This window comes from Protobothrops mucrosquamatus, unplaced genomic scaffold (assembly GCF_001527695.2).
Source record: "Protobothrops mucrosquamatus isolate PMUCROS unplaced genomic scaffold, P.Mucros_1.0 scaffold_282, whole genome shotgun sequence".
Taxonomy (NCBI): Eukaryota; Metazoa; Chordata; class Lepidosauria; order Squamata; family Viperidae; genus Protobothrops; species Protobothrops mucrosquamatus.
Genome location: NW_015386358.1, coordinates 735,159 through 759,651, shown reverse-complemented (window position 1 = coordinate 759,651; position 24,493 = coordinate 735,159). Strand labels below are relative to the sequence as shown.

At 39.1% G+C, this 24,493-nt stretch overlaps 1 protein-coding gene across 1 annotated transcript in view; it reads right to left on the bottom strand.

The window, feature by feature from the left end:
• LOC107302717 (cardiotrophin like cytokine factor 1) overlaps positions 1-6,139 on the bottom strand; it is a 49,217-nt gene extending 43,078 nt beyond the window's left edge. The window contains 2 exon segments of the mRNA XM_015831861.2: positions 5,998-6,084; positions 6,086-6,139. Coding sequence (XP_015687347.2) covers positions 5,998-6,084; positions 6,086-6,139 — 141 coding nt within the window.
• Positions 6,140-24,493: the final 18,354 nt, after the last annotated feature.

The following is a 24,493-nucleotide window of genomic DNA, read 5'->3' as shown; positions in this document are numbered from 1 at the left end:
TAATGATGGCTCTGATTGTATTGCAGCCTAGAAAACAACAAGGTCTATCTATGTACCACTTGGACTGAAGTCTAAAGCGAGGGAGTCTTCACCTTCTACTGTTGTGTAATTCCTTCTCTGCAGCCCAAATTCATTTAATAATTTAAGACCCAGTTCTTTTCTTTTCTCTCTGCAAATGTCCTGCAGAAGTTCCAGCCCCTTTCCGGAGTACACCTCCAAAAATAGTACCCCTTCAATCCCCTCTTTTGGGACCAAACTTGCCAGCAACTCCCTGCCTTCTTCTCCCTTGGGTTCCCCATTGATCTCCTTTTTATGGAAATGTCCTCTCTCCCCCGGGGCTCCTCTCCCGTCTGTTCTCTTGTGTCACTATTACTACATTCAGACAATTGTGTGCCCTCCTCCCCCCCCCCCCCAGCACCTTTGTGTTCTGTTCTCTTGGCTTCTCTCCTCAAGGCCTCCTGAGACTGACCTCCTTGGTTGCCTGCAATTCAGTGTGGTCAAAATTGAGCTTGATTTTCCCATATATAGTCAGGGTACGTACCATGTTGCCTTTTGTTCAAGACCTCAGATATCTCTCTCTCTGACTAAGTTCCAGTGACTAATTGTTCCACATCTCCTGGGCTATCATCCAAACAGCCTCTTGCCCATGACCCAGCTTAATATAGGTTTGCTGTTCCTACCTGTGATATAGGCTTTCCTCTGTCTCTGCCACCCATCCTTGCCTAGTTAGGCAAGGCCTATCATTTGGACCCCCTTGCTTTGCTTTGCCAGATCTGCCTCTCTGCACTTTAAAAGCTTTCCAGTGTTGGTTTAACAATGGGTGTCATCTTGAGGCTGTTTGTCTTCCTGACATCCATCTTTTTTCTCCCCTTGGTGGCACCTTAGGGATCACATTTCACCTACAAAAGTGGATCACAGGTGGCCTAACAAGTTGCACTTGACATTTGTCCAAGAATGAACTAACTATTCTTATCTTTCAGGAACCAGGGAGTGTAAGAAACTGGCTTTTTATAATCCTGGCTTCTTCTAGCTCTCCGTTAAGAAAACTAACAGAGAGTTTGATAGGAACGGTTATATTAGTCATCAGGATTTTTGTACTGGACCCTTGCTCCCAGATTTAGAAGGTGCCTGGGCTATACAAAAGTGAAGCTTTTACCTGATCTTGGTCATAAGACGCTAAAATAATTGTGACCTCAGAATTATTGTGTAGACATGTTATGCTTCTTGTGGTCTTGGAAGGGGAACTGAGTTTTTCCTAGATTAGTTCTACAAATTGAATTTTCTTGAGAATGTTTTCAGAACACCTACATACACCAGAAATTACGGGTATAAGGAGAACGTCTGGATGTCTCTAAATTTGAAGACTAGGTGTGCTGCTTTCTCTGTGTAAATGCCATGGCATCATTCCTGTTTATGCTAGTTACCCCATTGATGGAATTAATAAAAAGCACAGGAGGTACTTCATAGAAAAAGCATTGGCCTCTTCCCAGAGCGTGCCTAATTATGTGTCAGATCTGGCCCATGAAACAGTTTATTAAGTTTTGGCAGTCTCATCTGTTTTAACCATGTGGTATACATTTTGCCCCAATTTTTATATCTAAGCAAAGGAAATTTGTTTTCAAAGGTTGGGAGATACAAAAGTAGAGATACTTTTAGACATTTGTTCACAATTCATTGTGATGCCCTGGTGATGGGTATGCAAAGATTCTGTTCTTAAGTCTGGCCACCTAGGTTATGGATCAGACTATACTTATGGCTTCCCCACCGCTGCTTGGAGGATAGATTTTTTATTTATTTATTATGAAATTTATCTCATAATCTCACTATCCAATGCTACTCTGGATTACTTACAACATGATAAAATACATGCAGGAATACATTGTCCACAGAGCTACATGCAGGAATACATTGTCCACAGAGCTAAATCTACAGTTTCCAGACAGTCAAGTCCTGGCAGCCTTCATTTGTGGTATGAAGCAATATCTGTGTCAGAGTATTGGAAGAACTGTACAGAGATCTTTGTATAGGACAGACTGTATGAATTAGTCTGCTTCCTGTCATGTATCTGATTGTCCTGACACTGATTGTTTACATTCTGCCTCTTTGCTAATTTTAAATAACCATGTGGAGACTCAGATAGGCTGGGTGAGAGAGAGGCCTGTGAGATGAACAAGGTCTGATCTTATGCAGATTCCTGCAGTTCTCATGCATTTTAGATGTTTTCCCCACTTTAGTTTGGAGCAGGGCCTGATGCTACCATTTCCATTCCTTATATATATATATGACAGTCATGTTCATTTTGCAATCCAGATGCCAATATCTCTCCAAACCATTGGACGATAGCATCAAATGTGTTTTACACCAAAACAGCTCTGTACAGTAGTCATTTTCTCTCTATACTTCAAATCCATTCAAAGTGTTGATATGTCCTCAGTTTGTTTGCCAAATTGATGGTGGTCACCATCAAAGCTGACACCAGCCAGAACAGAGAAAAACTCAAAGAAGTAGTGCAAGATCAAAAGATGTGGAGAGACCTGTCTATAGAAACGCCGAGAGTCAATGTCAGACCTGCCTCATCATGAACCTCTAAGTAAGGTGGCAGCTGACAATCAGACACGGCTGAATGGATATCATAATCATCATTATCATCTTCATCGTGATGCTAAACCAATGGTGGGAGCCTCCTTGCCCTGTCATCTCTCAGCAGCAAGATAAATACTGCTGCATAGAGAGGAGATGCTGATGTGGTATATACATGTTTGGAGTATGTATATGCACTTTCTTGATAAGGCTGTTCATATATATATAAAGCTGAGTATTTGGCTAGACAGGCTTTCAGTTTAGGTGTTTGCTTCCTAGATACCTTCCTATTCCTGTCTGTATCACAGAATTAGCTTTCTATTAGGACACTGGATTTCTAACCATAGTATTTCTCGGTTTCAGACAGAACTACAAGTTCTCTCTTGGGACAAAAGGCTCCTACCTTTTCTTCCATGTGCTATATAGGTTCCTGTAATCCAGAGAGCCCACGTGGTGACTCAACACCTTGTGCTGGCTATGTTATGGCGCTGGCGCACAGGGTGGAAAACTACTTGCCAAAAACGGAAGATTTCACTAGTAAAAGGTGTCTTTTTGTCTGACTGGACATAGCTGCATGCACACTTGAATAATCTTGCACGTATGTGTGCATGCCGGTAAAGAGAAGATGTTGCTTATGAAAAATTACCGGTATGCCCTTTCCTAAGACCTAGTCCCTTTTTACCTATTTCCTCCATGAAACTTTCCTCGTAGCTTTTCTAGCGTACAGTATGATCCACTCTTTGTTCTGCTACTCCATTACTATCAAGTTGGTCTAAAGCTGGGTTAAAGCTTTAGTAGCCCAGAGTCTAGCCATGCTGGCATGTTGTTGAGGAACATTTCCCCCTAATTTTGTCTATCCTAGGAAGGGGAAAAATAACTGATCCCAGGTTGCTTTTTGCAACTGCCGAATGGGAGTGTTAGAGGTGTAAACGTTTATCACTTGGATGTCTCTTCTTCTCTTCTTTAATTTTGCTAGCTAACTCAGCCAAGGATCGGAACCGTCTGGCTGAAGAGAACCCCTAGGGGCAATGGGCAGCATCCACTACACCTAGCTGTAAGAGTTGAGTCTCTCCTTCTTTACGCTTTGGGTTTGCCTGACTGCTCCTGGAGGAATGAATCAAAGCTGGCCTCCCGGCCTCACGTTTTCCGGCATCTTCCCCTTCAGTTTCCTTACTCAGCCTTTTCCAACATTCAGAATGAAAGAAAAAAAAATCCAAAGACTTTTGTTTTGTCTCCTTTTTAAAAACAAAAACAAAAAAAAATCGTTTGCTCTTTCTTTTTAAATAACTAATTCTCTAGGGAGCAAAACAGTCGCCTGTTGCTAAATGTCATGGTTAGATTGTCAAAAGAGCCAGTTGGGAAAACAAACTACTTTTGACCTTTTAAGGTTTCTTTTTACATTTCTATTTTATTTAAACACAAGCCCTCTCCCAGAAAGCCTGGGGTATTGTCTAGCAAAACACAAAAAACCCACATTGCTTATAAAAATTACACCCTGCAGGACAAAGTACTCTCCTTCTAAGTAATCTCCCCTCTTCCAGCTTTTCGACCTTCTCAAAGTAGCAGTGAGAAAAGTTTTGCTAACCGGGTTAAAATGTTAAAACTTTACTAAGTAACAAAAACAACACTCCAAAACCACTCACAGAAAGCACTCGGAAAGATTCAGACACTTCCTAAAGTTGCGATCTCTCCCCCCCCCCCCATTTCCATTCCCTCCCTGGGAAGGACATTTCCTCGTTTTGGGGGGGGGGAAAGTGTTTTGGAGTGGCTTTTCTTCCCCTCGTCCCGTTCTTTGTTTAAAAAAAAACAAACGAATAAACTATCTTTTTATTTTAGTAACCAAACTTTCTTTCTGTTTTGGGGGAAAGCATTTAACTCAATCCATGGAGAGGGGGGGGGAAGGCTCTTTTTAGCTGTTGTCTCAAATGTTGGTGACTTTGATTTTCCTCTGTCAATTTGGGATGATAGTCCCTTGCTAAACTGCCTTCTCCTCTCTAACACCCCCCCCCCCTTTCAGTAATCACAAACATACATGAAAAAGAGAGAAGGGGGGGGTAGAGGGAAAGTCTTAAATCAGTCCCAAAGCCAGACAGACGTTTTAATCAAATCAAATTAGAATCAGCAGCGGTTGGGGGAAGAAAAAAAAAAAAAAAAAAGACAAGGCGCACAGCAAGACCCCCACCCCACCCCCCTTCTCAAAACGGAGCGAGATGCGAGCCCTTACCTGAACCCTCCCCAGCAACACATAGCATAGTAGACTCAGAGTGTGGGCTGGGGGCGACACGGCGGGTTAGCAGACCAACGGTTGTGCTCCGAATGATCGCTGCAGATCCCAGCGCGGAGTGAAAATTTCCCTTTCTCTCTGGCTGGCTCTGCCCCGGGTTCCGTTCCTTCCTTCCTTCCTTCCTCCCTTCCTTTCTTCCTTCCTTCCTTCCTTCTTTTCCCCCCTTCCCTATTTGTTTTGGTTTTTGTTTGCTGGGTGTTAGGTGGGAATAGCTGTCTGTACTTTGTTGTGTATGTATGCAAAGTTTTCACCACGCACTCTCTCTCTCTCTCTCTCTCACTCACTCACTCACTCACTCTCTCACTCTCACATTCTCTCTCTCCTCTTCCACCTCCTGTGATTTGTTCTTTGATTGGTGTCCAGGAATGTAGGAGAAAGAAAGAAAGAAAAGAAAGAAAGAAAGAAAGAAAGAAAGGAAAGAAAGAAAGAAAGAAAGAAAGGAAAGAAAGAAAGAAAGAAAAAGGAAGGAAGGAAGGAAGGAAGGAAGGAAGGAAGGAAGGAAGGAAGGAAAAGGGGAAAAGAAGGAAAAGGGGAAAAGAAGGAAAAAGGAGAAAAGAAGGAGAAAAGGGAAAAAGGAAAGAAAAAAGAGAAAGAACGAGAAAGGCACAAGCTTCTTAAAGTAGCTGCCTTTTTAAAAACTTAAAGTGTTAAACAGAACCAGGTTGCTTTCAAGAATGTATTTGATACCATTGTCTACAAGCACCCATTCATTTTCTTCCCCCTCCCTCCTGCTTGCTGCTCAGTCTGAGGTGCCCCACTTCCAGCTCTTCAAACTTTGGAGAGGGGAGGGGTACAGGAGAAAGGTAAAAGTCCTAGCAGTGGGACTCTTCTGAAAGGAAAGAAGGAAGGGACTTTTCTTGGGTTGTTTTTCTAAAAACTATCCAGAGGAAATGCCAGCCCACCATACTCCTCCCCACCCTGTTCTCTAGATCCCTGGACGCTGCCAAGTTTTGCTAGTGGCATTTTTTTTTAAAAAATAATAATAATAATAATAAAGGTGGGGGGGGGGAATTTCTAGCAAATATTGGAAAATCCAATGTGTTGCAAGGTCTTCCTTTAGTTTCTGAGTGAGGAGGGAGTGGGCAAGTTGCCCTTCTGGATGGGGTTTAAAGAAAGGGACCACAGGCTCCTACCTGCTCTCCACGCCATCTGGTTAAAGCCCCAGTCCGATGCGGCCCTTGAAGGTAGGTGTGTGACTGGATGCTTCCTTTCGCCAACGGGGTCTGCATGGAGTCTGCTGCCTCCTTTATTCTGGGCCAGGATTAATAATCCCATTTGCCAATCCCACTCACTGGGGTTTGGTTGTGGGATTTTTTATTTTTTTTTTTGAAATGTGGATGTGTGCGTGTGTGTAAGCATGTGTATGTTTTAATTTGGAGAAGACAATTCGTGCAACCTTTCTTCTAACACCCCCCCCCCTTTTCTGACGTGTAAAGCTTTAACCACAAAGCTAAGCCCAGTCCCTGAGGGGGGGAGTGTATGTGGGGGGCATAGGGGGAGGAGAGGTCCTGCAGATTGCCTCCTCTCCCCTACAAAGAGACAAGGCGAGGTGAGTGTGTGAACCCACCCTGTCTCAAGCTGAAATGCCAGATTTGGAAAGGGGGGTGAAGGGGGAAAAGGGGTGGGGATAGAGGAAAGAAACTGACCCATTCTTCTTCTCCATTTCTTTCACCTCCCTCCCATGCACTTCCCAGTCTTTGCCCTAGAGTTGCCTGTCCATGACTCCCTTGGACCAGACCTTTGGCCTCGACTGTGAAAGGCTCTTCCATCACATGCCAGTCTGAGTGCCAGGCACTGGGCTTCCTCCTGATGCCCCACTGCCCTTGTGTAGGAAACAAAGCACAATTGCTTGTTGGTGGGTTGCTGTCAAGGGCTTGCCCCATTCCCATAAACTGAGTGGCCTTTAGTCATTGGCAGGTGACTAAACTCCATTCCCCCATCCTGTGGAGAGGAGGGTGTGCCCCTAGTTTCTGACTGCAGGAATATTGGGAGCAAGAGGTGACCTCCCCTCCCTCCAGGCAGAACAAAACAAAATAACACAACATACACACACCCAGCATTTTGTACCCACTTCTCTCTCATTCAACCCAAGATTGTTCTTCTCTTCCGCTAGTTGTATGTCTCATATCTGTGGGATCCATCGCTAATTCATTACTCAGCAAAAGTTTTTCCAGTCCTCTTTCACAACGGGTGACTCAGCACTCAGCCCTTCAACGTTGGGGGTAACCTCCCTGACTGGATGGGTTTCTTGGAAAGGGGTGCAAGGAGGAAACTGGGGAAGCTGCCTAAATCTTTGGGCAATTATAGGAAGGGGGAAAGAGGGGGGGGGAAACCCAGATGGATGGATGGATGGATGCTAAAGAAGAGCTCCTTCAAAAACCCTACCTTACAAGTATAACCTATACAAAAGAGAAAGCATTCTCTGCAAAGTTGATAAACAGTGCTTTCATGTATTGTCAGAAATGTGCACTGTATGGGCATGATCATTTTAGCAAAAGGTAGCCCTGCAGAATTCAACAGGATTTGTATACAGTCAACTGAGTGGAAACCATCAAGTTTTGGAGAATCCCCAGTTCTGCAGTTGTTGCATATGCAGCCTCTCCATTAGCAAATTAGCAGCATAGGTGGTTGTGATCCATCAAGCTTTCCCTGCCTTGTTTTCTTCCTTCCATACTGCTCTCCAAGTAAAACATCTTAAAAGTGTTGAACTTTGAGATTTTAATAGAATTCCTTTTTGCAAGGATTTTGAGCGGCATTGAAATGGTTTGTTTGTTTTCTTTAATTATGTCTAAAAAGTTAGTTGACCAAAAAAAAAAAAAAAGCCCACTCTAACCCCTTCTCTGGATTTCAATAGTCAAGCAATTGTTTGTTTTCAATTACCCTCCTTTGATTAGGACCGACTTTGCTGATGGGAAGCTTTCTAACTAGATGAGGACTTTAGAAGTAAACTTTATATTTAAAATAAACTGTCACATGTTATTAAAGCTGGCATGCCAGGTATATGGCAAAAGTGGAAAAATACCAACACTCTGTTTATTCTCATTACTAAATATTTACATATTTACCAAGCCCCAAAAAAAGTTTAAAAGTTTTGTGTTGTTTGAGGAAATCCAATCACTTCATCCAGAATTAATTGCATTTGTGAATATATACGGTTTTTTCATTGTTAAAACCTGTCTCGCTATTTACATGGAAAAACTATTATAAGGCTTTGAACTTTAAGGAGGAGGGGGATGGAAACCTATTCCTTTTTTCTCCTTGCAGGCTTTTGCGTAATGCTTTGTGTAAAAACAAAGGAACTCACAGACACAACTAATTGTAATGCTTTTTTTCTTTTTTTTTCTTTTTTCTTCCCAAAAAGTGTTTTGCGCCTCCAAAAGGTAAAATTCAGAATAAAACTCAAATACAGTCTGCGCTTAAAATCCTCAGAGTTTTAAAAGTTTTGTGCCCCAAATTCACCATAGTCCCGGTTTTTATCTGAAATAACAGTTCAATCATCAAATGAAGATTTATGTATCTCTAATTTGGCCAATGTAAGCATAGAAAAATATATTTATGGTAAGCGGCGCTTGCTCAATATATATACTTAATGGAGTGCTGCACAAAGCTTTACATATTTATTTATTTATTTGGTCTAGAAACAATTTTATGTGTTCATAAATATATAGAGATTTTAGAACAATACACTTACTACTTTGTTTTTCAGCCCATTACCCCAAAAATGTAAAATAAACTAAAATGGACTATTAGGGGGCAATAGGGATCAATCTGAAACCTAAATTGTGAGCTTTTAATCTTTACCTAAAGAACGGATACTTTTATTTGTAAATGTCCCGAGTTTGCTTTGCTAGGAGGAAAACACCAAAGACAGAGCTGGAGTTTTTTTAAATATAAAATATCATTACAGGAAAAATGTGTAATGTATGTTTTGTCCTGGAGGACTGTAAAATTGTAGAGCAAGAAACTCTCTTTGAAATAAAGAGTATCTGCAAAAATACATATGGGTGACAAACAGCAAGAACTGATTTTGTATGGTGTGTTATGTATACGTTGCCAGGAAAATTCATAGTTTCAAAAGTAACAATGCTACTCACAACAGTATACTTACTTTGTAGTAGGTACAACTGTATTCCTTTAGAGCAGTGGTTCTCAACCTTTTTAATGCCGTGACCCCAACCAGTCGTAAGTTGAGGACTAAACCGGTCATAAGTCGAGGACTAAACCGGTCGTAAGTCGAGGACTACCCAACCGGTCGTAAGTCGAGGACTTTCCCTGCCCGGGAGCGCTGCGCATGCGTGGTTCCACCCCCTGCGCCGGCCGAGGCGTAGCTGGCAAGCGGCAGAGATGGAGCAGGCCGACCACCAGCTGGCCCAGCCCAAGGGAGGTAAGGTACCCGCTGGAAAAGGGGGGAAAATGGCGGACAAAAAAAATGGTGGACAAAAAAATGGCGGACAGCCTTGCTTGGCGACCCCCGTGAAATGGTCAATCGACCCCAAATGGGGTCCCGACCCACAGGTTGAGAACCACTGCTTTAGAGCACAGATTGTTGGCAATCCTTGATAAACTACAGGCTTGGATCTAGATCCCAATTCATAGTTTCTCATTCTTGAAAAGATGATGGACATGAGGGCATTTCCAGGCTTTAGGAACTACAGTAGAAAAGTGAAAGCAAACTATTTGTCATGTGCAACCTGATCCAATATATATCAAGATATCTAGGACAGAGAAAATGCTAACTTGGCCTCTTTGGTAAGTGCAACAAATGTGCCCCCCCTCGCTACCCAAAGACCTTGTTATCTTGCCCTAAAACAGGGCTCTCCAAACTTGTGGACCTCCCCATTCTGGCTGGGGAATTCTGGGAGCTGAAGTCCACAAGTCTTAAAGTTGCCAAGTTTGGAGATCCCTGCCATAAAATGACTTGAGTTATTTCTTTCAGACCATGAGTGAGGAACCTCTAGATATTACTGAACTATAATTCCCCATAATCCTAGTCAGTATAGCCATGCTGAAAGATTTTTGGAATGTAGGTTTTTTAGGTTTTCAGCTTTAGTTTTAAGTCCACATTGCAGAGATGGGCTCCACAACTAAGAGACAACCAAGATTATATTTGTGACATAAACAGCTAATCTTTTGCGACCTAAGATGATAATCTTCTTCCGTTATTTGAAATTGGACATATTTTGTATACTGCCACCTACCTGAACAGTCTTTTCCTGTTGTGTAAGTCTTGGGACCATCACGTTTTTGTAATTAAAACCCATAAAAAAATTACTGCTAGGATATTTCATATCTGTCCTACCAGGAAGCTCAGTGTAAAGCAGTAATTTTTAATGGGGTTTTTTTTGTTGTTGAAGGAAGATCTGCTACCAAAGGCCTATATGTGAGTTGCTACTGGAACTTCCAGTCTTTTGAGATGTTAGAAAACTCTATCTTCCAAAAAATAGACATCAAATATACTTCTAACCATGATCACTCTTACTACATAAAAGGTGGTGGTGTACCTCCCTCAAACCATATAAAATGGTTTCTCTCTTCTTCAGGGGCATATTTGACAGAGGCAGAACAGCATTCATTCCTATTTAACATCAGCAATAAGACTATAGTAATACAATCCCCCTTCAGATCTGTGAGTAAAACCCATCATATGCCAATGTATAAACCAGCAGAGTATCGTACATCTTGTGTGATAATATTCAAGAGTGTTCCCTTTTGTGGGAGAAGAAGGAAACAATGTGCATCCTTTTCTGCTCCATCACAGGATGGTAATAACCGTGCCTAAGAAAATTTTCTATGACTTCACAGACTGATTCATGTTTCTATGGCAGGCTTGTGCCACAAATGATATGAACAAGCATTCAAGGAATTGTACATTTTAGAAACACTTCAGCTGAAGTTATAATGCAAATTGTGTCCTTATAGTATACTTTTTATAGATTTTATTCTGATATTTGAAAAACGGGACATCTGGGATATCAATAATCAGCAGCACTGGGAGATTGGAGCCTGATAAGATACATAAAATGAATTTGTAACCCCCCCTCTCTCTTTAGAAGCAAAGGCTTTTGAATTTTGAGGACATAGGTTGCTCCCTGGATTTAGATGTTTTTAAATGGAGGAAGAGAGAGAGAGAGAGAGAGAGAGAGAGAGAGAGAGAGAGAGAGAGAAACAAAAGCCATGTGCATCTGAAATGCAGCTTTTGCATTTCACCTCATAGATATAAACAAAAGATTAGGTATTTTTGTGTTTAAAACTTCTGGTCAATATAAAGCACAAGAAAGATGCAAAAGCCACTTGTGGTGGATATCAACAATGGAAATTGTGTTGAGTAGATTATTATGTGTCTTAACAAAATGCAGCACTTGGACAATGCTGTTCAACTCATTGATTTGGAGTAAATTTTCCATCAGTTTACTGTTATTGCTTTCAGCAAATGGATTGAGCATATTTGCTAGATCATATAGGATAAAAACCCACAACCAATTAGAAACCATGCTTCAGTAAAGGCATGTTTTAAAATATAATTGATCTTGATTAATCAGTCTTATGAAGGTCTCTTTAAGTCTCCTATAACTATTTTGAATCTGATAGCTCTTTTCCCTTTTTGGTGTTCACTTCCATTGGACAGGGTTTCATCTGTTTTTTTGTGAGGCCATCTTCATATAGATAATTCAACATTAAGAAAGGTTAATGCATTTAATAGCCTCTAACTTTTATACTATCCACACATTAAGATAACATGAAGATGATACAATTTTTATTCCATATATTTGTGCAATATAGAGCTCATAGGTCTATGGAGATTCTCCATCATCCAGGTCACAGTTGCCCTCAAAGGTGCTTTTTCAAAAGGCAATTGGACTTTGTTTTTTGAGGAAGAGGAAAATGTTTTGCTTCTCATCCAAGAAGCTTCATCGTCATGCCTTTTGAAATAGCGACCCTACATTTCTCTCCTCAAGTGTTCCTTTGACTATAACTCTGTTGTTCTTTAGGAAGCAGAGCTAGGAAGAATTCTGGAATTCTTCCTGTAAGATCAACAAACTGTGTTTCTTGGGCCATTATGAACAAGTAGTTCTCGACTTACAACAGCTCACTGAGTGACTGCTTTAAGTTAAACAGCATTGAAAAAAGTGACTTGTGACTTTTTCACACTTATGACCATTGCAGTATGTCCATGGTCACATGATCAAAATTCAGATGCTTGGCAATTGACTCATATTTATGACGGTCACAGTGTCACAGGGTCATGTGATCACCTTTTGAGACCTTCTGACAAGGAAAATCAATGGGGAAGCCAGATTCACTTAACAAATGTGTTACTAACTTTACAGCTGCAGTGATTCACTTAACAACTGTGGCAAGAAAGGTCATAAATGGGGCAAAACTCACTTAACAACTGTCTTGCTTAGCAACAGAAATTTTGGACTCAGTTGTGGTCATAAGTGGAGGACTACGTGTAGCGCTTACGATGGGTGTGAGATGTCAAAAAACAAGGCATATATTTCTGAGGATCTCCACCATGAGTGTTTAATGCTATATGGATTGTGTATTGAAACCCTTTTAAGTCCCCACAGCATCAAAGCAGTAATTTCTAATATAAATGCCCAGAGCTTCTTTATAATGAGGAGAATCATGACTGGTCTTGCACAGAGATGGAATGATTTGACTCTACCCAATAAGACAGGGATCTTCAAACTTGGCCCTTTTATGACTCATGGACTTCAACTCCCAGAATTCCTCAGCCAGGCACATTGGCTGAGGAATCCTGGGAGTTAAAGTCCATGAGTCATAAAAGGGCCAAGTTTGAAGACCCCTGCGCTAGGAGGAATGGTTAGCGAAAGAAGGATCTTGCTGAGATGAATAAACTAACTTCCTTAATTAGAGTAAAGAGTGGACTGTCTACACTTATTTGTGACTGAAAATCTCTTATGGACGTTTGTATAAAAATGAACTTTCGATTTATGGCTTTGATATATTAGAAAGGCAGATTATAAAAAGAAGATACAGGTAGTCCTTGACTTACAAGCACAATTGAGCCCAAGATTTCTGTTGTTAAGCAAGATAGTTGTTAAGTGACGTTTACCCCGTTTTACAATTTTTCTTGCCACAGTTGTTAAGTGAATCACAGCAGTTCTTAAGTTAGTAACACAGTTGTTAAGTGAATCTGGCTTCCCCCATAGACTTTGCTTGTCAGAAAGTCTCAAAAGGGGATCACATGACCCTGGGACACTGCGACCGTCATAAATATGAACCCGTTGCCAAGTATCTGAATTTTGATCATGTGATCATGAGGATGCTCCAATGGTCATAAGTGTAAAAAACAGCCATAAGTCATTTTTTCCAGGCTGTTGTAACTTTGAACGGTCACTAAATGAACGGTTGTAAGTTGAAGAGTAACTGTATTATGATATAACTTTAGAGAGCATTATTTTAGCATTAGATCCTCCCATGCTATGCAGCATATTGGGCAGCAACTGTAGAGAGACTCGTTAAAATATAATTTTACTTATAACTGCTATGAAGAATATCAGAAACCACTTTGTATCTTTTTTCTTTTTTTTCTATTTTTAACTTTTTTCTTTTTCTTGCCTTTTTTGCTTTTCTTTCTTTGTATTAGCTTTTAATCTTCTCTTATGAACATTTTTTAATTATCTCTCTCTCTATATATATATAAAAGAGAATCATGACTTGTCTGATAGCTAGACAGCAACCAATGGCCTTTTCCTCTGTCAAATTTTAAATCTCAACCATCAAGATTCTGCTTCCTGATGAAACTATAAAATCTTGATTTCTGTTGCTCTTTCTAGCTGACTTCCAGCTGCATTCTTCCAAAGTACTGGTTCTTTATGCCCATAATCCCTCAGTCAACCTTTTGATCGTGGAAAATAGAAAGTTTTGCTATGGAACGTCAGATATCTGGGCAGGCTGGAGATTTCCACTTTTGGGTTTCCTCGCTGGGAGCTGGTCCTGGTCAGAAGCATCCTGCTTTGATTTTCAACCCAATGCAAAGCTGAGCCATTCCATACATGGTTGTATGGGTCACCAGCTGGCCTTCCTAGCCTTGGCCGACTGCCTAGTTCTGCCATCCCCAGCCTTGCCTTTCTCACTTCCTCCCCCCTTTCCCTTCTGCACACAGGAAGTGCTGTGGGTGGCTGACCTCACCAGGGAAGGGTGAGTCGCTCCCTTGCCCTCCAGTGGCGCCAGCCCCAGCCAAACCTCCCACTTCCGACCTTTGATAGAGCTTCTTCCCAGCCTCTTCTTTGCCAACATGTGATGCCTTCTTTTCTTTTCTTTTTTTCTTTCCCTTCTGGCAGAAAAGGGAGAGGGATATGAGAATCACACAGAGGTCTGGCTCTGCTTTCGGTCTGTAGTGATATCACCAGGGAGAATCCCACAGACATCAGTCTGAAATCCTAGCCATCAGTTACTATAAACCAGAGAGATGTCTGTTTACACTGGTTCTCAGTGATATAATTTTATGCTTGCTGTCACTGAAAGATAGTGTTCCCTGCCCTCCGCTCAGATCTTCCTTCGTCTCTCATCTCTTCCTCCCCCTGCACCACATGCTAAGGTTCTCTTCTGCTGACATTCCCACAGCTGCTCTTTTCAAGTCTGAAACCCTCATGCCAAGATTCTCTTTTTACTACTTCTTCCTCATCCACAAAGGGAGTGGCAAGTCAGGGAATTCTGTGAAAGGGAAATGATTGTCGGGTTGTTTTTTTTTTTAAAAAGCTGAACTTTTATTGCAGTGGAGATCGATGCACCCTGCAATGAAGAGTCAAATGAAGAGTCACAGCTGATCTTGGGCCAGATGTCTCCCGTAATAGTGGCACTTGTGGAGCACTCTGCAACCACCAGAGGAAAATCCATGCAGTGCAAATACAAAAGAAAAACCAAAGTTACATTTACACATGCGTTTTACTTCATGTTACATCTGCTTTTACTTCTGTGGCGTCTGCAGTGGTAGGTACTTCTACATCTCCTGTCCACATGGCAGAGTTGCTGCCAATTTCTGCTCCTTGAGCAGCATCTTTATAGGGCACATTCCGCTGAAGAAAACAGAACATCCGTGCGTGCTTGGTCCAGGTTCTCATGAGACTCGCAGTGAACAGGCTGCTCTACCATTCTGCAGCCTTTAACCTCTAACCAGTTGTCTGTGTCTAGAAATCATGCCAAAATAAAATTGCAGTAACCCTGGAGAGCAACTATACTGGTTCTTCAAGTTGCAGATAGGCTCTTATTTATTTACCTACCCATTTATACATGTAGCCACTCACCCTCCCATATTATGTTTACATGCTATGCATGTGTATGTATATACATTATATACAATATATACAGCACACACGCACAGACACAGACAGACAGACAGACAAACAGACACACACACACACACACACAGGGTGTGTGTACCCAAAGTCAGGCTCCATAGAAAATTATATAAATTACACTAAATGTCCCAATTGGCTGCCATTTCTTTCTTCTTCTTTACTTATTTGACGCATGATCTTCAAGCATTTCTAAGTACAGTAACATTGATGTTTGCAAATTCTAATGGTATGGTGGCTTTTAGATTGTCTATTGGCCTGTGCAGAATTAGGGACACCATGCAGGATATGTATACATACAAGCATACGTGCACACATATGTATACATACATGGTAGCAAGCTTGTTTTTGGTTTTTGGTGGGCTTTTTTAGTGAAATGTCTGACATCTTCCTGAACTCAAATTTTACTGACTTCTTTGTGATTGTACAGCATGTCTACTTGAACCACAAAAATATTTTCAGTTATTAATGGGCGAGCGCTAAAACAAACAAACAAATCCTGTGTACTTATGAACTTCTCCTATCCCCAAAGATGAAAACCTTTTAAGCTAGAAGAAGATCGAATTTTCATTGCGGTTTAAAGAAGCTGAAAAGGTAAAGCAAAGTTCCAGCAAATTATGAAAATGAAAAAAGAAATCAAACAAATAATAGTTTCAATGTGAGTTGCTTTTTATAGCATGTGCATAAAACACCCTTAATTTTCCAGTGTGTTTATCCATTTATATTTCACCTGAAGTGAATGGATTTAGGAAAGTCTCCCCCCGCCCAAATCTTCGCTTTCTGTGTTTCTTTCTCTAACCAAAGGCTATCTGAGGAGACAAAAAGTTTGTTTGAAAGACTTCATTACATTCTGATAAGTTCCTTACTTTACCCACTTTTATATTCATCTTCATGGTACAGCCTAGAGCTTGTTTACTGCAAACATTAAATGCTGCCCTGACTAAAGAATTACTCATCTTCCTTCGGGGTGTCCCATTTAAAGCCTCCTTGTAGTTCCTTATCTTCACAGCATCTTGATTAGGCACTTATAATGGAAAAAGTATCTATTTAATTTGGGATAGCTTCCTTAACATTCATGTGATCAAAGCTGGGATCTCCACCAGTTCTAGCCTTTGCTGTAGGCAATAGATACCAGAGTTCCTGTTCTCTCTCTCTCTCTCTCTCTCTCCTCTATATCTATCACACTTCGTCTCTTCACCTAGGCTTGTGGGAGAAGAACAGACTATTTACCAAGGGGGTCTCACAGAGCTCTCAGCTGCCTGTCTGTAGGGATCTTCTGAAAGCACAACACTGCTCCAGTGCAGGTATCAGACAGGAGGACAGGCCTTTTGTGAGAAGATGAAAGAGAGTAAGAGAGATTTGCCTGGAATTAAGTTCCATCCAAGCAAACCCTCACTACATTCCAAGCTAGATTGGGTGAGAGACCAGCTAGGAGTGAGACAAGAGGGAAGATGAATACTTCTAAAATCAGGCAATTCATCATAGAGCCTTCATGTCACTGCATCTTGTTCCACGGGTCATCTTGTGTGGTTCTACGTACCTGGCTAAGCATTTTGCAGAATTGTTACTTTCACAGTTAATAATATGTTGGATGAAATACTGGGTTAAGCCATGGTTCATCCAATACAACAGAACCAACTGGATTCACACTGTATGCTAAATAACAAATCCCACAGTTTACTGATCACAGTGGTTAGGTTCACAAAACAAACTCAGGCAAAAGCTAACAAACTGATTGCATGATTTGTTAAAATAGTGAGTTTTAGTTTTACACTCCAGGAGACAAGTTCATTCCCAGAGGCAAGACCCATCTCAGATAGCCCTGATTTTTTCCTGGCCTTTAAAATAATTCTCAATGGGAGTCCTTTCTAAGATGCCTTTGGTGCTACAAGGGCGAGTTATTTGAACCCATTGTCTCACATAATATAAAGCTAACAAGGATGTTTACCTCTCTGACAACACTGAAAGGACCCAGTTCACACATTCAAACAGCTATGCTAAGAATGATGGCAGTGATGAAGCATTCATGGGGTTCTTCAAAAAGTACATAACTTGAACCACCCTCATAATTATCGTGCCACCACTAAGTGCTCAATGTGGCACAACTGGAGAACCTGGATGTTGAACTCACTGCTTGGCCCCTAAAGCAATTCTGACTAGTACATGAATTCAATTAATCGATATAAAAGCCAAGTTGATCATGCAGATTTAGTGATGTATTAACTTCCTATATAGAAAATGTTCACTCAAGACTTCCTGTACAGATTTGGGAGGGCCAAAGGAACTCCCAACCTTGAGCTTTTCAGTTCTACTGAGGTTTTATTTTTCAAAGCTGGCTGGAAGCAGAGATAAAGAACTGTTTGTGTTCTATATAAACTCTTAGTATTGGCATTCTGCTCTGCAGCAATGTCAATCTATTGGCCTGCTATACATGTGCTTACAAGTACGTTAAGAAAAGGTGCCTATCAAAGTTAACAGACAGTGAAGCACTGTACATGTCTGAGCACAGGCAAGTCCCACTGTGAATTCATTCTAAGTAAGTGGCCATAGGATTGCTGCCCAGGTTTCCTGTTTGTGGTTCTTGCTCACTCAGGATTCACAGCAAGTCATATGTATGACCAGAGATTTTCCTTTCAACAGCTACTGTACTCCTGAGTGTCAGATATTGATTTATGTTGCTCAGAAAATAAGAAACTTTAACTAGTGGTTTCCTTTTGCTGATTTACATTTAAATTTTTATCACAAAAATAAAAAATGTTCTATTAAATGGTAAGAACAAAAACATAGAATGTGTGTTGCTGCTGTCCCCATTATCTATTTCTAATAAAGCATCTTGAAAAAAATAATTTGCTTCTTTGTTCTCCAGCCCACTGGAAAGTAAGCACGCTCATAAAGATCAATTAGCAAAATCTAAAACAACAAAAACAGAAAACCCTCTAGAAAACCTGAAGCAAATAATAACATGGAAAGTAAATGACAAAGAGGGGCAATCCTAGAGATAAGGACTGAAGCAAGCAATTCTCCAGCAGTTTCAAACCATTTTTCAGCCTATCTGCCAATAAGCTCAGCCTATCCAGTTCTAAAGACAGAGAGAGGTAGCTCATTGATTACCCCAGTGACTCATCTCTTCTTCATATAATAACATGATGATAGAAATATGTATAGTACCTGCTTTGACTCTTAAAGAAATAAAGTAATGCCTTTTTTCTAGTTTCGTTAACATTTGCCTGTGATTCAACTTTTCTTGGATCTCACTTGAAGTAGTGATTAAAGTTGTTAGAGACAGTCTTCAGTGAATGTATACAAGAACACCTGGCAACTAATGCCCTTAGAACCCATTGTGTCAAAGGAGTTGATGCAGTTGGAGCCCTAAGGCAATTGGCTGATGGAAGCGACACAGTTGTAACATAACGGTTGTATTTCATTTGCAGCCAAACCTTCCCTGATCAGTATGGTGAAATTGGAAACACAGCCATGCATATCCCTATTGGGCAAATTGATGGGATCAGTCTGCACAGACGTGTCTGTTTTGCATACCAGCTATTCAAATTTCAGATGTAAGTTGGCACTATCTGATAAATTTCAGAGATTCTCAGACATCGAGTCGAATAAAATCATAGATGGAGGGGGCACTGAGGCCATTAAGCACAATCTCTCTTTTTTTTTTTTTTTTAAATAACTTTATGAAAGATTTGCAACACTAAAAACTAATACAAACTCAAAAAGAAAAGAAAAAATGAAAGGTGAAGAAAAGAAAAAATGTAGAAAAAGAAAAATAGAAAAGAAAAAATAAGAATTTAGTAAAGAAAAAGAAATATATAAAGAAGTGACTTCTCCATTACAACAAGTATAAACATTTTTTCTCTTAAAATACAACGAATGATCTCTTCTCATATTCCATCTCTTATCTATAAACAAGTCCATAAAACTTTGTAATTTCAATCCTGATGTCAACAAAAGTCAATTAAGGATTACTAGTGTTAGAAACATATCTGTTTTAAACTTGATCGAATATTCCTTCTTTTTACTTCTAACAATCTTGATCTTTAGCCCCTTCAAATTACATTCTAGAACTTGATTTCTTTTAATATGTTCTTTGCCCTTTCTCACAAAATTCTTCAAAGCTTTAACAAGCCTCATTGGTAAATCCAATATAGAAAAATTGTCTAGTTCACTTAGTTTGTTATTTGTATACTACTTGTAATTGTTAAAACATCAGCCAATTTTTTTTGTATGTCCAGTGTAACATCTTTCTCCATGTCATTCTTGGAGCTTGTCATTTTTAAATTCACTTTCAAATTCACCTCTTTCATAATATCTTTTAAACACAGTCTATCTATAGAGGCAGATGCTCTTAAAATTAACTTCTTGGCTAATTGTGTGTTGCTCAGTATTTGACACAATACTCAGGTTGGAGTCTGACCATCAAAGAGTAACATGGAATTGCATTCTGTTACTTGGAAATTGTTGATATAACCCAAAATTGCATTTGCTTTTTCTGTTCAACCATATCACACTGCTGATTCTTATTAACTACTAGATATTTTTCACATATGTTAGCCCTCTTTCCCTGTGAAATTGATTTATTTTTCTAAGTGAATAATGGTTAAATTTTATTTTTTTCAGCCCATTTATTTGGTTTATCAAAATAGTTTTGAATTTTATATCTGTTTTCTGGAGTTGTCCCATCCAATTATGAGTTATCTGGAAATTTAGCTAGCATTTTCTCTAAATTCTTCATCCAAATCATTTATAAAAACCTTGAAAGATCCAGTGCCCCATTTGATTCCTCAACTTACTCAAGTTTGGGAAGGAGCTATTGATGGCCATTCTTTGAATATGATTTTTGAGCCTGCTGTATGTAACTCTTAGCTATCATGCCATCCAGCTCCTACGGTACTTGCTAATTACCATATCATGGAAATTTTGCACGTAACTCTGTTATATCTTTATTTCTGCAAAGCATTTTACAATCTACTAAGGAAATTAGCTAACCAATAATAAGAAAAGATTAGTTTGGCAAGACTTGTTCTTCACAAATTGTTGTTGAAGTCTGGTAATTTACTGTACTAACAGATTAATCTCCTTAATCTCCTTATCACCTGCTCCAGAATCTGATGAGATATTGATGTCAATGGACTGGTATGTAGTTCTTTGGAATCTCTTTCTTCTTCTTTTTTGAAGATAGGGGTAATATTTGCCCTCTTCCAATCATCAGCCACTTCACCACTCACCAGGGTTTCTCAGACTTTATAAACATTTGGCTAGCTCATGAGCAAATTCTTTTAGTATCCTAGGATGCAATTTATCTGTCCCTGGAGATTTAGGTTCCAAGTAAATAGATATCCATTGACCATGGTTCTGTCAATCTCAAGCTTCAATCCTGCCTCTTTGTTCTGTCTTCACAACTGCTTTGTGGTGGACCACAAACTGCCTCCCAGAGACCAAATAGAAGTAATGGGTTAGCATTTGGTTGTCCTCTGTGATTGGCTTGTGATTAATTCTTTTTTAAAATATAATTTTATTTAAAGTTTTGAAAAATAAGAGAAAAAATTAATTCAAACTTAATACCAAAAGGAAGTAAAAAGAAAAAGTAATAAAAAACTAAAGTGCGAAAACAAAAAAGTAGAAAAATAGAAAAGAAAGAAAAACGATATAAAGAAGTAGCTTCTGATCTTCTTTATAGCAGTTATAATAAATTCAATTGTTAAGTTTACATCTTTCTCTAAAGTTATGTCATAACTCTCTTCTTTCTATAATCTAGTTTATGTAATCAAAATAATTCATTTTTAATTCATTTAATTGTTTTTTAAAATTTATTTTGAAGAATCTGATTTTTTTTTATTTTTCGTAGTACTTAGCTTATTCCGATCTTTAACTTTCTTGATACACTCTCTACAATTTCAGACATACTTTATGCACTGCTTCTTGGTGATCTATCTCTCTTTCATAAAATGTGAAATCAGATTCTGTAATTGTAGAATCAAGAAACACAGAATTATTGGGGTTGAGAGAAACCTTATATGTCATCTAGTGCAATTTCCCTGTTCAGGTAGGAATCTATTAAACTATCTCCAACAGGCTGAGCAACAGGAAATCAATCACCAGTGCAAATAAACCATACAAAGTGTTTCAGTAATATTGCAAATAAAACCTAGCCCCCTAATGCTGAGGGACAATGTTTTATTTAAGACTACACAATAAGCTACACAATAGCATTTCAACGCAATGATCACATTGAGGCTCTCATATAATTTATATGAGATTCCTTTATATGAGATCCCATCCTGGGGATCTCATATAAAAAAATGCCCCCCCCAATACATTTCCTTTTTAATGGAAACAACTTTCCCAGTATATAGATGGGCCATAATTTTTCAAAGAAAAACTGTACCAAAATCATCTTTCCTCTATATTCTGTCTCTCATTCATTTATTTGTTTTTTTCCCCCTATCCTTTGCAGAAAGAAGGATTTTGCCATCTGCAGATGCCCCTTTTTTTTCAGCACTGCACCTCCTCCTGGTGGCCAGGAAGAGCCTCTCTGTGGATTCCCATCAGACATCCCAGCTCATTTTGGCACTCTTTCAGCGCAGACAACTTGGCAACTTCTCTTGCCAAGTTCTTAAAAGTCTCTGCTAAACATGCATACCCTGTAATGTTTTGGAGGCTTCCAATCTGCCCAAATGTGGACAGATTTTTCCTAAGGTCGACAAAAGCAAAGCTCTTGTCTGACACCAAAACGAAATCTCTCTATGGCAAGGGTAGTCAACCTTGGCTCTTTTATGACTCGTGGACTTCAACTCCTGGCTCAGGAATTCTAGGAATTGAAGTCCACGAGTCATAAAAGAGCCAAGGTTGACTACCCCTGCAGTCTATGGTCATATTTCAAGCCATTACTTGAAATACGAAAGTGCTCCAATGTCTTAATGCTACTATTGAACATGGGGGTGGGGAGTTGTAGATGAGAAACCACATAGCTATTTTGTGGCTCCAGTTATCATGTTCATAAGCATTAACCATTACAACTGAAACTGGATAAAATCGACCTGAGGGGAAATTATTTATTTATTTACTTATTTATTTGATATTTTTAATCCCAAATTTTATTTCTTCATAAGTAACTCAAGGTAGGAAACATACCTAATACTCTTTCCTTCTCTCCTCCTGTATTTATTTATTTGTATCCCACTTTTATTATTTTTACAAATAACTCAAGGCAGTGAACATATCCGAACACACAGTGATGGGATTCAAATATGTGAACAACCGGTTCTCTGTGTGGATGCCGCTTCTGGAAGTCCATTAGCTACTGGTTCTGCCGAAATGGTGCGAACCGGTTGAATCCCACTACTACGAACACACCTTTCTCCTTCTATTTTCTCCACAGAAATGTGAATGCATATATTTTGTAGGCAGATGCCAGGTTGTTGACTGAAAACAATGATATACATTGTGTGATCTAATTGAGAATCTGAATCTGAAAATTAATGTAAGAAATACTAAAGTAATTGAGTTTAAGAGGAAAAATGAAGAAAAATTGTAAATAGTAAAAACTAGAGCAAGTAGATGAATTTATGTATTTTGCTAGAATGCTTTAAAAGCTAGGAAAACTGAGAAACTTTAAGATGTGCAAATCCTGGAAAAAATGGTAGATAATAATTTATAGTCTGTTGCAAGGAATGAATATGTGTTGAAAGCATAAAAATGATTGTGATAAGAGCATTTTTGTCCTTTTTGTTATATGGAAGTGAGAATTAGGTAATGTCAGGAGAAATAGTAAAATGAATACTTTACACAAGAACGAGATATTAAACAAATGCAAAACAAAATGAGATGAGGATAAGAATGAATGGCTGCTGTAAGAATGTAGGCTGAATAAAAGAATTAGGGAGCACTGCAGAAGAAGTACATGATGGTGGTTTAATCAAATAGAAAGGGGAAAATCACAAGAGTGGACGGATCAAAAAGAAAGGGATAATGGGAAACTCGTTGTTGGATAAAGTCAGGGCTTTTTTTCTCATAGAATGCCCAGAACGGAGTTCCGGCACCTTTTTGGGATGGAACCTTGTAGAGTAGGCAAGGCGGGTTGTATGACGTGTGTGAGTTCTGGCACCTTTTTTTTTTTTTTTAAGAAAAAAAGCACTGGATAAAGTTGAAGAGATTCTCAGAAAAAGAGAGATTTAAAGAAAAGGTAGTGTATAAAGTGGCGTCCTAAGGTAGTGGAAGCAACAATTTACAAGAACAGAAATATATGGAGAAATATAGTGATTGGTGCTGATATATACTAGATTTATTTTTATTTTTTTCTTGAGATAAGAACGATTGTCCTACTTTCCTTTGGTTTATTGTTTCTAATGCTTTTTCAGCATTTTGCATATTGCTTACCCTAAATGGGAGCAACCTGATTAATATATATGTGTGAATACACTACAATGGATTTTATTATTGTTTTATGACTATGTGGATAATATTCCTAAATAATTGTCTATATGCATTTCTCTGTCTTTGACTAGCAGCACAGTATAATGTCTGGATTATGGTAGACTAACCATCCCTAGTTTGATCATTTCCAGATTCATCCATTCTCCATTTAAACTCTTAACTTCTGAAATAGGAGAATTCAATCAATAATGGACAAATAAATGAAAATGCTTGTGAAAATGCATGCTCCTGGGAAAATTTCCATTGTCACCTCTGCCTGTAATTACATGCATCCATTTAATTAAACTGAATACTAGGACATAGATAAAACATATTTATTTCCCAGCATACCTCTTATATCTATCTCTCCACTCAACTTACATCTTTCTTAGCCTCTCTCCCATCTGAAGTACATCCTGCATTCACAGGAAGCACCTATTTTCGAAGTAATGGTTGCAGAACCCCCTCTACCGGTCAGGAAAAACATAAACAAAATATCTTTCTACAAAAAGCCAGCAAGATGAAAAGTGGCAGATTCTGTTTTTTCCCCCCCAAAAAATATTTCAGCCTTTTGTAATGATTTATTTATATCCATTCTTCCACAAAAATTCCAAATGTCTTGAATAAAAACTATAAAAATGAGCAAAAATATTTTAAAAATTAAAAAATGTATTTAAATATGAAAAAAAAACAAAGACAGGAAGTTTATTGTTGGAAACGGGGCCTGGCAGATCCCAAAGAAAAAGACCATTCAGAATTATAGCTTTGTATAGAATAAACCAGAGAATAATAATTGTAACCTGCTGAAGAATGTAAAATATATTTTTCTATAGTAATGAATCTTTAAGAATATATGGATTAAAGATGAAGCCCCAAAGTGATA